At 34.2% G+C, this 16,925-nt stretch overlaps 1 protein-coding gene and 1 pseudogene across 1 annotated transcript; both read left to right on the forward strand.

The window, feature by feature from the left end:
• LOC139901545 (uncharacterized) overlaps positions 1–13,856 on the forward strand; it is a 35,815-nt pseudogene extending 21,959 nt beyond the window's left edge.
• Positions 13,857–14,318: 462 nt separating this feature from the next.
• Positions 14,319–15,279, forward strand: LOC139897966 (probable carboxylesterase 5). The gene has a single exon (XM_071880682.1). It carries the CDS (start codon positions 14,361–14,363, stop codon positions 15,273–15,275), a length of 915 nt encoding a protein of 304 aa, XP_071736783.1. The 5' UTR covers positions 14,319–14,360; the 3' UTR covers positions 15,276–15,279.
• Positions 15,280–16,925: the final 1,646 nt, after the last annotated feature.

Genomic DNA, 16,925 nt, shown 5'->3' on the forward strand with positions numbered 1-16,925 from the left:
GTCCGATGGAGGATCCCGGAATGATGGGGATATTCTTATATATGCATCTTGTTAATGTCGGTTACCAGGTGTTCACCATATGAATGATTTTTATCTCTATGTATGGGATGTGTATTGAAATATGAAACCTTGTGGTCTATTGTTACGATTTGATATATATAGGTTAAACCTATAACTCACCAACATTTTTGTTGACTTTTAAAGCATGTTTATTCTCAGGTGAATATTAAGAGCTTCCGCTGTTGCATACTAAAATAAGGACAAGATTTGGAGTCCATGTTTGTATGATATTGTGTAAAAACTGCATTCAAGAAACTGATTTCGATGTAACATATTTGTATTGTAAACCATTATGTAATGGTCGTGTGTAAACAGGATATTTTAGATTATCATTATTTGATAATCTACGTAAAGCTTTTTAAACCTTTATTTATGAAATAAAGGTTATGGTTTGTTTTAAAAATGAATGCAGTCTTTGAAAAACGTCTCATATAGAGGTCAAAACCTCGCAACGAAATCAATTAATATGGAATGTTTTTAATCAATAAGAACGGGACATTTCAGTAACGTCAAAACATTTTATGACAGGTGATCATTAAGTTCATATAACACTTGTACTAATAAATTCAAGGAAAGTCATTAAAACACATAACAACTTTTATTAATAAGTTCTAGAGGAAAATCCTCTTTATTACACTGAACTGAAAAAGGGAAATACCCGGGCAAAGCCGTTATAATCAACTATGAATTTAAAATTAATAACTAAGGAATGGAAAAACATGGATAGATATCCTAGTAGACATGACTCCTACTTAGGATCGGGACCCTTCTTCTTTTTGTCCTTGAGAGTGTTTTGGGCATCTTTCATGAACTTCTCCACTTTTTCATTCTTTTCCTTCTGCTTATCATCAAGGTACTCAAGGTTGTTATAGAAGTTATCAACCCTGCCTCTGAGCACGTTGAGATGGTAGTCCATCATAGCAAACCGATTATCGACACGGGTTCTCTCCACTTTCATTTTAGCTTCCATGTCCTTTTCCAAATAAGCCATGGACTGTTTTCCCCATCGTGTACCACGTTCCTCATCAGCCTTTACCTTCAAGATCTCTTCTCTCAACCTCTTCAAGTTATTTTGAACAAGCTTCTCTAGTCTCTCAGTTTGAGTAGCAAAGGAGTCTATTACGATCTCTTTCAAGACCTTGTTCTCTTTCTCCAAACTGTTTAAACGCACTTCAATTCGAGCAACATGGCGACGTAAAGCTTTCTTACACTTTTCATTACTACGCTGAAGGTTTATGAGATCACATTTGTTCAGCACATGCTCCATGTTATTACAGAATGGTGAGCTAGCCCATTTTGATGGACCGGCTTCATCAGCAGTAAAAGTTTCTGGTTGCTTTCTTTTTATAGATGCCTCCTTAGGAGTGGGCTCTTCTTCAGGCTCATAGTCTGAGAAGTCACTGTCGTAGTTTGGGAGACTTTTGTAAGCTTCCCACTCAGGAGTACTCATTGGCTTATACTTTAGTGAATCAGCAGAGTCTGCGGAGTCATTGGAGTGTGGTGGAGTAGCTGGAGAGTACTTAGGAGAGTTAACTGAGTTTCCTGACTGGCTCGACATTCTAAAAAAAATAAAGGGTGTAAGTATAAGCAGATACCACTTAAATGTGTCAATTAAAAGCACTAAAGTCAAGGAGAGGTATAGTCCTACATTGCTAAGGTACCTATTTGTATAAGGCACACATAAAATGCAATCCTGGTTCTCTATACTCAACATGGCTCTGATTCCATTCTGTCACACCCCCAAATAGGGCCGGGGATATTTGTGACCAATTATATCAAAACAAGTATTGTACATAAACGAGAACGACTCTATATGAGACATTTCATAAAAGTAAACTTCTTTATTTGCAGCGAAAGTAAATATTGTCTTTACATTGAAATAACAATGTATTAAATGAAACTAAAATAAATGATGATATTATGCAGACTCCATGTAAAGCTAGCAATCCACATTATCAGCACCTTAATTACCTGAGACAGAACACGCTTTAAAAAGTCAACACAAAGGTTGAGTGATATCATAGGTTTATAATTATTCATGAATTGTTAAGACCACAAGATTTTAATAAAATAGACTGACATTCATCATATCAATCTTTAAAATATATGCCGAATTGTAATATCGAGACTAAACGGTAACCCCAAGGCTCTTTCTGGCCCCAAATCATTATTATGTGTCCACAACCATAGGTTAATGGACAGAGGCGGTACCCTCAACAGCACTATTCATAATAAGTAAGCTCACTAAACATTGCAATTAACGATATTACTCTAAGGGGAATTTAATATGACTTAAGCATATAACATGGCATTTTAAGATTTTGTACTTGTGTCTAACATGTAAAACATTTAAAAGATAGCATGTGTCTCACCCCAATATATATAAAAACAGTAAAAGAAAATGGGGCTATGAAATCACCTTAAATAGCACAGAAGAGATATTCCACAAATGAGAGGATTGAACGGACGAACGTGATCGAGATCTCAACCTAGAGATAGAATGCACGATCAGATATTGTCTAATAGACATAAGTATAGTAACTATACTAATGATAATGGTTTTCTAAAAGAGTTCTATTTTCGAAAAGTTACAATTTTTGGAAAGTTTCCATTTATAGTAAGTTTCGAAATTTAGGAAGTTCGGGTTATAATCTTTCTTAAGATGTTGTACAACTTTACTCAAACTTCGTTGCTATCAAATAAGTCAGGAATGACCAGATGTAACCGGGAGCCCAGGACTCTTGACCAGAATCTAAGTCATGGCATTCGAGATCCACAAGCTTACCCATAAATGGCAACCTAGACATCATTCACTTACGACCGTAAGTAGCGGTGAAATTCTCATGACTTGTATGTTATCTTTTGATTAACCTTCACTTTAGGTTTAAGTCATATTATTATATTATAAGTTATATTATACTTATTTATTAATGACTTATTATTCATTTTTAAAATCATACTTATAATAAAGTATTAATAGTTACATTATAATTATTCATTATTAATGTATTACTATGGTTAGTATTATTTATTATTATTAACTTTTAATTATTATATAATAACTAATGTATTTTAATAAGTTATAATATAAGTATTTATTAATAATGTATTATTATTATTAACTTATATTATTAACATTATACTTATTATTTATTTCCTTAAATTCGTTTTTAATTACAATAAATACCAAATAAATATAAATAAAATTTTTATAAGTTTATTCAAGTATTATAAACTGTGTAAAATTTTATAAATATAAATATAGCTCATTTTTATATTTCTTTCGTATTTTCTTTATATATACATATTCGATTCATTTTAATCAAGGTTAATTAGTTATTAGTTATTAATTCGACCTAATTAAAAATTTTATATTTTTTTATAGGTTCTATATTCTGAAAATATATTAAAAAAATTATAAATACGAATTTTATATAAATATATTATTTATTTAATATTATCTTCTCATTTAACCATTAAATTAGGCTTATAATTGAATAAATAAGATAAATTAATTTAAAATAAATTTTTATAATTTTTACAGTACCTATACATCCTAATGATTATATAAAAAATTTATATTAACAGATTTAATACACTTTGGTAATTATTTTGTATTTCTTTTTCTTTTCCTTCTCGGTTTACAATTAAACACAAACAATTTCTATTTAATTACTAGATCGACGTACATATAATTTTTAATAATTTTCGCAGCTTTATCTAAGTATAATAATATCAGAAAAAAATTTATAATTATTTTTATTTATGTTTAATATTTATTATGAATTTCACATAGTTTTTGTGTTTAATTACTACTTAATTCGTATTTAAATATAATTAATATTACAAAATTTATTATAATTATTTTTAGAAGTACTACTACTGTTACAAATAATTTCTAAGCAAAAATAACTGATATGAATATTTGTACCTAAATTAAATTCGTTTTTACTTATTTAATCAATTTAAAACAACTAATTATTGAATAAATGTATAAAATGTTATCTTAAATAATTTTTCTCATCCAATAATTTTTATATTTCTTATAACATCTGTAAAAATTATCATAACAAATTATAAGTATTTATAACAATTAATTTTAATTTTTGCATGTTATTCGATACATATAATACAATATATTTTTATTAATTCGAATTAAATATTCCCAAATTTCACAAAAATTATTTTTGATTACTAATACATCATATTATAATTATAAAACCTGTAGCAATTATTTTTATAATTATTTCGAATTTAATTCTGAATATTCAATCGTATATATCCAAAATTCATTTTTTTAAATTGTATTTAAATAAACTCCGAATATTTAATTAAAAAAATAATTTTAATACATTTCATAATACAATACTAATTGTAGTATACTCTTGTTAATCTTAATTTGGTGTTCCAATTTGTTACGAATTTAAAACAGGAAAAAAAAATACTCGGCACAAAAAAAAAAAAAAAAACTAAAATATAAGACCGAAAAAAAAAAATTTGATGGATGAGAGATACCTCCAACTTGATACGTCTTTTTCTTGAGAGAATAAGTGATAAGTGTTTTAAAAAAAATATGTATGTACTAGTATTTATAGGATAGAACTTGTCAAAATAAATTAAATAAAAATAAAAAAATGCAGCATAGATGCCGAGTTTTTGGTGGATAGATTTTTAAGTTTGTTAAAAAAAACACATGGTCAAATATTTAAATTTTATCTTCCTAGAAAAGCTAAACAAGTACTTTCCTTTTTTTTTAGCCGTGACTTTTAGATAAGCATATATATATATATATATATATATATATATATATATATAATTTTTTTTTATAGATAAGATTAGGATTATTCTAGAATTTTTAAGATTCCACTTTTATTTTTTATTTAATTATTAATTACGAATTTTATACATATTTATTTATATTTTTGGTAATTAACAATATTAAACTTTTATTTTTAAATTATCAACTTATAGTTTTTATTATCTATAGTTGTGACACATTACTTATTTTTTTATTATTTTTTTTACTAAGTTAATTATGTAACACTTTCATTATTAACAAAGTTAATATAGGTTTCATATATATACATATTATTAATACTTCATGTACTTAAATACTTTTTTTTTAAATTAGGGTTTATATAATGAGTTACTATTTAGGGTTAGGGTTTTGAATAATTAAGGTTTATAGTATTGATTACTAATTAGGGTTAAGCTTATAATATTAATAAATGTTTAGGGTTTTATGTCATGAATTATGGTTAGGGTTTAGGTTTATATTTTACGAGCATTAAATATCTCAGTAACAACCCTAGTGACAGTATACAGGATCAGACAAAGAAACCCTAAGGGTAAATTAGTAAATTCAGAATGGAAAAGTGAGGGTTGTTATGTAACATCCCGCGTTTTTCCGTTAAATTTATTTTTAACACCGTCTTTTTTTTTTTAAAATAATATCTTTCGCTATTTAAATTCCCAATTTCCGTTGACTAACGTTTATAATATTCTCGTTATTTAATTATAACATCACTCGTCTACTCGAGCGTTTTTTTTAAAATATTTCGTTTGGTTAATTCCCGCACCCGACTACAAACATGAGGGACTTAAGTTGACAAGTGGTTAAAGTGGTGACTAGGTCAACTAGTCAACCACTTCACCTCCTCCATTCATTTCCACCAACACCTCTTCCTCTTTTTCTCTCTACTTCTCTTTTATGAACATAAACACCAACATCACAAAATCATCATCTAAATCCGATTGGAGAAGCAAACATCAAAACAAATTGTACTTTTGGAATCCTCGTTTCATCCTCTTCGATTTGATACTAGTCTCATGGCATGGGGTAAGAAGTTCTCATGAAACCCTAACTTGTTAAATTCGTTTTTGGACTTGTCAAGTGGTTAATTAGTGTCTATGGCTCGTAGGGATGTCGTGTATGTAATTTGTATGCTCGTTCTTCGTGTTTTGAAAATATGACATGAACACCCAAATGGGTCTAGCTTAATCTTGAGTTTTGGTTGCTCAAATGATGTTATAAGATAAAGTGTATGTGTTAAAAGTGTTAGTTACTTCATTAGCTTCGTTTTGATATGTTGGATGATGATAAACTAGCTCAATAACGTGAAATGTGTTTTTGGTGAATCGATTATCGTTTTGGTAGGAACTTGATGCGGTTGAATGCTAGTTAAGACACTTGTTTGAATGTATGCTAGTTAACTAGTTAAAATTGTATGCGTAAATAGCTTCGAAATGGTGTGATGTATGCTAGCGTTTGATTAGTGAATCATAAGTCTCATTTGTGTCGAAATTGATTTTGAAACGATAACGTGGCTAGTGGTTTTGACGTAGTAAATGTTTATTGAAACTTGGAATATGCGTCTAGTTGCAATGTATGCGTTATTACCTACAAAACGGCATATCATTTGTATGTTAAAAGTTCCCGAATCATAAAATACGTTTTACGAACTTGAAACTTTGAAAATAAACCTTTCTTGATCAATTGACGAGTTTTCGGTTATTGTAAATGATGTTTTTGATTGATGATATGTGGTTAGTTGTATTCCTCGCCAAAATACCTTTTCGACGATATATGATAGGCATTATAAGTGTTTGCGGGTCAAGAATTGGGTTGGAAAAGGTTTTGGTTCGTGCACACTTGGAAAAACTGACCAGAATTCTCTGCCCAGGTAGTGGCGCGGCGCGCCACATCCCCGCGCGGCGCGCAGAATCGCCTGGCCAGATTCTGCTCACTTTGTCGCATTTCACGCGAAATGTTTGACTAGCTACCGACCTCCGATTCACATGAAACTTGTTTTAATATACTTGTATATGAATATTTAGCATAGAAAAATAGTTCGGGACCCGACCCGAACGCGTTGACTTTTTCGTTGACTTTGACCAAGTTTGACTTTTAGTCAAACTTAACCAAACTTTTATGCAATCGTTCTGACATGCTTTTATACGTGATTCTTGTATGAAACTTGACAAATTGATTCACATTTTATATTTAATCGAGTCGTAACGAGCCATAGGACTAATTGAACACATTTCACCCGACCTTGTATCGTAACCGGTTAATTGATACAACTTACTTGTTTAGGTCAAGGCTAAGCAACTTTCATGCATACGTTACTTTGTGAAGTACTTTTATACTCGTGCACTCGAGGTGAGATCATAGTCCCACCTTTGCAAATACTTTTATACTTTTAAATCGTGGGCTGAGAAACATATACTTTATATACATTTATACGGTTTATACTTTCATACTTTGGATACAAATGCGAATACAAGAGCAAAGATACAGACGAGTTAGAACAAAAGTCCTCAATCCAATTATCATTAGTTCCACTTGCAGGGTGTAAGTGTAAGCGAGTGATTATGTTGTGTGGCCATACGGGTTTAACGAACCCTCATTCAGACGGTTCGCTACCGTTAGTGGATGAAATATAATTTCAACGTGCATAGTGTATGTTCTAACACTATATTCAAAATTCAGAGGGAAGATTCAGTTAAGTTTTGGTAATTGGGTGCTCGTGATACAGACAACATCTTTTGGGATGTATACGCTTGATATTCACTTTATACTAAATCTTATGGTTTACAAACACATCTTTAGAGATGTATACGCCTTGATACTAAACCTTGTGATTCAAAAACATACTTTCACAAATACATTTATGATCTCACCAACGTTTTTCGTTGACAGTTTTCTACATGTTTTCTCAGGTTCATACTTGGCTACTTGATACATGCTTCCGCACTCTTTGATTACTTGATTGGAGTCAACCATGCATGCATACGCTAGGGATAGCACTTTTGGATTCAAACTTTTGTTTACATACTTACGCTATTTATAGCAACTGTGTTTTTTTTAACTAATTATGTCGCAAGTTATTTCATTTATACTTTATGACTTTTGTAAACTAAACTTGCAAGTCTTGTACCTTTCAAATGAATGCGACATAATTTTGGTCAAACGAGTCTCATATAGGGACTACGACCACGCAACGGGACCTAAGTTAACGGCGCCGTCAATAACGGTTTTGGTCGGGTCGTTACAAGTGGTATCAGAGCGTTGGTTGTAGGGAACTAGGACGTGCATTAGTGTGTCTAACAGAGTCGTTAGGACGCATTAGTGAGTCTAGACTACAACCGGATAGTTAGCATTTGCATTCTGACATACATTTGCTATAGATAGCACTTACTTGACTACTTGTGCATTATACTTGAATCATTCTTAGGCAAACTTTTTAATGGTACCCAACCTTCATCATACGAACTCGTATTCCGCCACTTTCTGGTAACACACGTAAATTCAAGATTCATGCGCGTAAGGATGACAACGACTTCATTGGTCACACTTGTTCGGGAACTCTGTCTCCCGGATTGTTATTTGCCACCGTTTCAACTTACTATCGGTTTCCCACTGTTGTTTCTTACTATCTACTTTTTGGTGTTACTACCATCACTACTCTAGGTGAGTATCGTCATCAACATTTATCACTACGGTTGCGTGCTACTCGTTATCATGACTCGTTACTCTTTTCATACCTGAATACCTTATTGTCTGACTCGAACCACATTGACGTGAACAATCATTTATACACTTCCCTCGGGGAACGCTTCTTTATAGTTGCACTAATTCTTTCGATTCAATACGAGTCACGTTAGAGACGTCGTTACACTTTGTTTATTTTAAACTTCACGATTACACGAACTTGAATCTATAGAGTGATGTGGGAATGGAGGTATGAGTTAGCGTAATATAACGACACTCGATCAACGTGGTTATATTACGGTAAGACATACCAAAGTTCTAGTGACACGTGATGGTGGTTAGACTCGATCAACCTAAACACCACCATGAGCCATGTACATGACTTCATCTATTCATGTTGGGCATCTGAAAACTCCGAGAATATTGATAACAACCATACCGGGGACACACCTTCGATTTTTGTCGAACTATACTTATGCTTCCGAATGAATTACCGATTCCTTTCGACTTCAACCGTATGTTACACGTGTATACTATCTCGTCCTCGCACAGTCTTATTGACTAACTACAATTTACTCGTTATGCTCGCATCGAGGCGGAAACTTCTCTCGCCTTACACTCGTAATTCTGGTTCAGGAAATCTTTTATTTTAAATTCTCAATGGAGAGAGACTCTTCACGTTATACTAGTATTCGCCTCGAGGGTGAATAGTCTCGACGAACGTATTTGAAAACCGATAAATCTTCCGCGACGCGAATTTTCTTGAGAAACTTGTCCTAACAAACTCTTTCAAATACACCTTAAAGAGATGTACCTCGTTTCGGATCGAGATCCTCGTTTCATTTCTAGATTTCGGAGTGCCTTACAAAAAGCCTCGGGACCACGTTTAGACATGAGTACCGCGTACCATCCAAAACCCGACGGACCGAACAAACATACGATTCAAACCTTGGAAACCGTAATACGAATTTGTGTTACCAACTTCAAACCACTTGAGAAAAGTCTTGCCTTTAACCAGAATCTCTTACCACGATAGTTATCATTCGATTCTTAACGTCACACCTTTTGAAACCACATGTGACCGGAAACGTCATTCTCTTTTGTCGAACAAAGTAAACGATGATCAATTCACCGGGGCCGAGTTTATTCATGAGCAACCGAGAAAATTTATTCATATTCAGGTAAAACCCTACGCGACTCGTAATCACCAAGAGCTACGCCAATGTTAGACGTAAACATTTCAAATTCCACGTGGGAAACCGCGTCGCGTTAAGAGTCGCACCTTGGAAAGGTGCAATCCGTTTCGGGAAAACGTAGGAAGCTAAATCTGCGATATTTTGATCCTTTAAATTCTTGGGGTGTTTTGGACCCGTCGCTAGCCGTTTAGACTTTTCCGACTCATTTTGGGTCTCCGTTTATCCTACATTCGATGTATCAACTCAAAGACGTGTTTGGCGAAACAAGAACTTGTCATTCCTTTTCGATAAGCTTACTATCGACGATAAACTTCATTCCTAGGAGGACCGGTTGAAACCATGAATCGTGAAACCAAACTTCAATCCAACGTAAAAATCCCGACCGTCGAAGTTCGTTGAAATACCCTAGAACGTACTTCTCCTTCATTCGTAGAATTGGCAACACAAAATCTCGAGGAAGATTCAACAACTACTACTTCCAACTAAATTTCGGGACGAAATTTCTTTTGAGTTGTGGATAATGTAACATCCCGCGTTTTTCCGTTAAATTTATTTTTAACACCGTCTTTTTTTTAAAAATAATATCTTTCGCTATTTAAATTCCCAATTTCCGTTGACTAACGTTTATAATATTCTCGTTATTTAATTATAACATCACTCGTCTACTCGAGCGTTTTTTTTAAAATATTTCGTTTGGTTAATTCCCGCACCCGACTACAAACATGAGGGACTTAAGTTGACAAGTGGGCAAAGTGGTGACTAGGTCAACTAGTCAACCACTTCACCTCCTCCATTCATTTCCACCAACACCTCTTCCTCTTTTTCTCTCTACTTCTCTTTTATGAACATAAACACCAACATCACAAAATCATCATCTAAATCCGATTGGAGAAGCAAACATCAAAACAAATTGTACTTTTGGAATCCTCGTTTCATCCTCTTCGATTTGATACTAGTCTCATGGCATGGGGTAAGAAGTTCTCATGAAACCCTAACTTGTTAAATTCGTTTTTGGACTTGTCAAGTGGTTAATTAGTGTCTATGGCTCGTAGGGATGTCGTGTATGTAATTTGTATGCTCGTTCTTCGTGTTTTGAAAATATGACATGAACACCCAAATGGGTCTAGCTTAATCTTGAGTTTTGGTTGCTCAAATGATGTTATAAGATAAAGTGTATGTGTTAAAAGTGTTAGTTACTTCATTAGCTTCGTTTTGATATGTTGGATGATGATAAACTAGCTCAATAACGTGAAATGTGTTTTTGGTGAATCGATTATCGTTTTGGTAGGAACTTGATGCGGTTGAATGCTAGTTAAGACACTTGTTTGAATGTATGCTAGTTAACTAGTTAAAATTGTATGCGTAAATAGCTTCGAAATGGTGTGATGTATGCTAGCGTTTGATTAGTGAATCATAAGTCTCATTTGTGTCGAAATTGATTTTGAAACGATAACGTGGCTAGTGGTTTTGACGTAGTAAATGTTTATTGAAACTTGGAATATGCGTCTAGTTGCAATGTATGCGTTATTACCTACAAAACGGCATATCATTTGTATGTTAAAAGTTCCCGAATCATAAAATACGTTTTACGAACTTGAAACTTTGAAAATAAACCTTTCTTGATCAATTGACGAGTTTTCGGTTATTGTAAATGATGTTTTTGATTGATGATATGTGGTTAGTTGTATTCCTCGTCAAAATACCTTTTCGACGATATATGATAGGCATTATAAGTGTTTGCGGGTCAAGAATTGGGTTGGAAAAGGTTTTGGTTCGTGCACACTTGGAAAAACTGACCAGAATTCTCTGCCCAGGTAGTGGCGCGGCGCGCCACATCCCCGCGCGGCGCGCAGAATCGCCTGGCCAGATTCTGCTCACTTTGTCGCATTTCACGCGAAATGTTTGACTAGCTACCGACCTCCGATTCACATGAAACTTGTTTTAATATACTTGTATATGAATATTTAGCATAGAAAAATAGTTCGGGACCCGACCCGAACGCGTTGACTTTTTCGTTGACTTTGACCAAGTTTGACTTTTAGTCAAACTTAACCAAACTTTTATGCAATCGTTCTGACATGCTTTTATACGTGATTCTTGTATGAAACTTGACAAATTGATTCACATTTTATATTTAATCGAGTCGTAACGAGCCATAGGACTAATTGAACACATTTCACCCGACCTTGTATCGTAACCGGTTAATTGATACAACTTACTTGTTTAGGTCAAGGCTAAGCAACTTTCATGCATACGTTACTTTGTGAAGTACTTTTATACTCGTGCACTCGAGGTGAGATCATAGTCCCACCTTTGCAAATACTTTTATACTTTTAAATCGTGGGCTGAGAAACATATACTTTATATACATTTATACGGTTTATACTTTCATACTTTGGATACAAATGCGAATACAAGAGCAAAGATACAGACGAGTTAGAACAAAAGTCCTCAATCCAATTATCATTAGTTCCACTTGCAGGGTGTAAGTGTAAGCGAGTGATTATGTTGTGTGGCCATACGGGTTTAACGAACCCTCATTCAGACGGTTCGCTACCGTTAGTGGATGAAATATAATTTCAACGTGCATAGTGTATGTTCTAACACTATATTCAAAATTCAGAGGGAAGATTCAGTTAAGTTTTGGTAATTGGGTGCTCGTGATACAGACAACATCTTTTGGGATGTATACGCTTGATATTCACTTTATACTAAATCTTATGGTTTACAAACACATCTTTAGAGATGTATACGCCTTGATACTAAACCTTGTGATTCAAAAACATACTTTCACAAATACATTTATGATCTCACCAACGTTTTTCGTTGACAGTTTTCTACATGTTTTCTCAGGTTCATACTTGGCTACTTGATACATGCTTCCGCACTCTTTGATTACTTGATTGGAGTCAACCATGCATGCATACGCTAGGGATAGCACTTTTGGATTCAAACTTTTGTTTACATACTTACGCTATTTATAGCAACTGTGTTTTTTTTAACTAATTATGTCGCAAGTTATTTCATTTATACTTTATGACTTTTGTAAACTAAACTTGCAAGTCTTGTACCTTTCAAATGAATGCGACATAATTTTGGTCAAACGAGTCTCATATAGGGACTACGACCACGCAACGGGACCTAAGTTAACGGCGCCGTCAATAACGGTTTTGGTCGGGTCGTTACATGTTATAGTAAGCGTGGTTTCTGCCTCGTGTAAACGAAATGATATGATTCGAGATGCTCAGAAAGATAGATTAGAAGAAGAAATTGCTAGTGGTGAAATTGAGACAGGAACGGGGAAAAATCAAGTACGTTCTCTTGTAAGAGCGGGAGATACAAGATGGGGTTCTCATCACAAAACAATGTTAAGTTTGAAAAAGTTGTTTACAGAAGTTGTTAACGTTCTTCAATATGTTAAAGAAAAAGATGATAATGCTTTAAGTCGGCGTCAGGCATCCGGTATTTTAACCTATTTTGAAACCTTTAATTTTGTGTTCTATTTGCACTTGATGTTGCACATTTTAGGTCTTACAAATGTATTGTCACAAGCTCTTCAAAGAAAGGATCAAAATATTCTAGAAGCGGTTTCGTTGGTGCAAGGAACGAGAATTTCACTGCAAAACTTTAGAGAGAATGGGTTTGATGGGTTATTGAAGGAAGTAAATGCATTTTGTCAAAAGTATGGTCTTGAAATGTTGAACATGGATGAAGTATATGTTGTTTCAAGAAATCGAAAGACGAATATTACCAATCAACATTACTTCAAGGTTAACATTTTTAATACAGTTCTGGATATGATAATTCTAGAATTTGGTGATCGCTTTAGTGAGGTAAGCACCGAATTGCTTACTAATATGGCGGCTTTAAGCCCGCGTAATTCGTTTTATATGTTTGATGCATCTAAGTTAATGAAGTTGAGTGAGATGTATCCTATGGATTTTAATCAAACAGAAAGGGATCATCTAAAGCGTGAACTTGATGTATACTATGAGGTTGTGCGTCGAGATGATAGATTTTTGAACTTAAAAGGGCTTGCCGACCTTGCTAGATTGATGGTTGACACTGAAAAACATATTTCATTTCACTATGTCTATGGTTATTAATAATTAATAAATAATGATAATAAAGAGTAAAGATAAAGATAGAGATTGTGATTGTTATTATTTTTTTCTTTTTGTAACATTAGGTATTTTTTTTACCATTTCAATTTATCTCATTGCTAAATTTAGCTAACGTCATCTGTCATAACGCGAGTGCACTCCAACTCCTTGAATATAATCAGCAAAAAGTAAACAAAGAGAAACTATTGAGCCATCCAAAACCTTACGTCTTCATGCGTCTTGACCCACACAAACCATTAAGAAATGATCTTCGAAAAAGCAATCGAATGCGAGAACAAAATATGACAATGACAAATTATAGTTCTACATGCAACAATGTAAAGATTTTACTGGTAGGTTTGATCATTATTTTGTTACAACTACTTTTCCACCCACATAATTATCACACCTCACCAACTATCATTCAATTATTTATAACCAACTAAACTTTTTCCCTCCTATTTATTCATACCCGCATTTTTCTTCACTCGTACTACTCTCCCATCAATGGCTTCAACAACCGAAATCGCTCACGAATTCGCACCATTTTTACGCGTATACACTGACGGTCGGGTCGAACGCCTTCTCACAACGCCCCGCCTACCACCGTCAACCGATCCCATCACCGGAGTACAATCCAAAGACATCGTTATTTCTACCGAAATCGACGTCAAATCTCGAATTTTCCTCCCGAAAATCGACCCAACCGATCCACCGCGAAATCTCCCACTCATAGTTTACATCCATGGAGGCGGGTTTTGTATTGGATCGCCGATTAATATCATCACACAAGGCTTCCTAACACCATTCGTTTCACAAATTCCGTCGGTCACTATCGCGGTGGGGTACAGACTCGCCCCGGAACACTCTCTACCGACAGCCTACCACGATTGTTGGGCCGCGTTTAACTGGATCGCGGCCCATGCAAATGGGTCAGGACCCGACCCGTGGATCAACGAGTATGTTGACACGAGTCGGGTCATTTTAGTCGGTGAGAGTGCTGGGGCGAATTTAGCCCACTACGTTGCGGTCCAAGCCGGTGTTCATAAAATCGGCTTAGGTATCCGTGCGTTGATTGCCATTCACCCGTATTTTTCTCAAGAAGAGCCTGATAAGCTGATCCAGTATCTGTACCCGGGTAGCTCCGGGTCAACTGATGACCCGAAACTTAATCCAGGTTCGGATTCGGACCTTGATAAAATGGCTTGCCCAAGGGTATTGATAATAGTAGCTGAAAAAGACAGCTTGAAACCAAGAGGGGTGGAATATAATGAGACTTTGAGAAAAAGTAAGTGGGAAGGGAAAGTTGAGTTAGTGGAGAATGAAGGTGAAGGTCATTGCTTTCATTTGTTTAATCCATCAAGTGAAAAGGCTAAAGATTTAACACAAATGCTGATTTCTTTTGTTAACCAAGTAGCTTAAGGACTGTTTTGTTGATTTCTTTTGTTAATCAAGTGAAAGTTGATTTCTTTTGCTGATTTAACCAAGTAGCTTAAGGACTGTTTTGTTGAGTCCGAATTTGTTTGTTTTAGTTTGGTGACTTGCAACTTGTATGGTATTTATAACTACTTGTCATCTAATCTTTGATACATTATTGAACTAGTTATATGTTTACTCAATAACTTGTATTTTGGTTTATTGTTTGAGCAAAAGCAAAGTAGCTAGGGTACACAAATAATTAAATGATTTTAATTCTAACTGTGTAATTAATTAATTAAAATTAAATGGTTTTGCTAAGATCATTCTCTACGGTACAGATAAATGATGTGGTGTTTTGGAGTTGTGAGAGTGTTTGATAATGTGACTTTATTGTGGAATGAAGGGGACGTTATGGTAAATGTTGTGTTGTGGTGTTGCGAGTGATGTGGTAAAATATTATTGATATTGAGTTAATAAATAAATAAATGAACAAATAAATAAAGTTTTGACCAATCAATTCGTCCTTCTCCGTTGTAAATATCGTGGTCCGACCCACAACTACCACAACGAAAAAGTAGACAAGAGCCCACAATTGGATGTAAAGGCCCTGTCAAACAACGAATTTATTGTTGTATACTGTAAGATTGTCCGCTATTGCGTAAGAAGTGGTCAAAGAGCATGTATTAATAAAATCCTTGATTGAAATATTAGAAAGAAAGACACGCTGCTCTCAATTATATATGTTAAAAAATATACGGAGTATTCCACAACTACAACTCCGTGTAAGAAAATTATAGTTCACAAGCAATGAGTGACATAAGGAGAAGTATACGTGTAAAAATACCATTTCAATGGGTTCCGATATAAGGGACGTATCAATAAATATAGAATTCTTTTTTCTTTTACCTTTCCTTTTTGCATACGTGCTGGTGGTACAGTCATCTTAAAATAACATCCGAGCATAATTTCAAAATTAATGGGGGATGATTCTCACACACACTTTTTTGATCCTCACACACCAATTTAAAGAAATGGAGTATTATTAGAAGAGTAAAAGGTTAAAATAGGTATGTGAGGATCAAAAAAGGGTGTGTTAGAATCATCCCCCTATATCTGACACTCAACCGCCATATATTTCTTCACTAATATTTGAACGAGTATAAAAAACATTCGGTGTTGTCACCTCATCAGATATAATGAAGGACGTCTATATGATATACATGTCGACGAATATTATCTTTATTACAACTTTTGTTAAAATTATAATCCTATTATTTGTATCAAATTCTAATCACTACCCGTATGAGGGTAGGAGTAATTGATACTTCCTTTATCAAAACTTGTTAACTTTTATGTGTTAGGAGTACGAATAGACTCAAACAAGGTCAATGTTGCTGCTGTTGTGTTCTTCGCGATCGAGAAATGAAGCTCGCGACCGCGAGCTACAAGCACGTGAATTGGAAGATCTAGCTTGCGTTGCGGCATATGCTCGATGTGATGTTCGCGAACGCAAAAGAAGAAGCATGGAGGACCTCGCAAACGCGAAACGGGTTCTGGTCGGCCAGAATTTGATTCGTTTTAAAACTCCTCGTTGTGTTGCAATTTTAACTCGTTTTATGCTATAAATGCCCCCCACATGTAACATGTAAATTA

The sequence above is a fragment of the Rutidosis leptorrhynchoides genome, chromosome 3 (assembly GCF_046630445.1).
Source record: "Rutidosis leptorrhynchoides isolate AG116_Rl617_1_P2 chromosome 3, CSIRO_AGI_Rlap_v1, whole genome shotgun sequence".
In the NCBI taxonomy this organism is placed as follows: Eukaryota; Viridiplantae; Streptophyta; class Magnoliopsida; order Asterales; family Asteraceae; genus Rutidosis; species Rutidosis leptorrhynchoides.

Bases quoted from the DNA above. Each gene is read 5' to 3' on its own strand.
- LOC139897966 (XM_071880682.1), top strand. From the start codon at position 14,361: ATGGCTTCAACAACCGAAATCGCTCACGAATTCGCACCATTTTTACGC.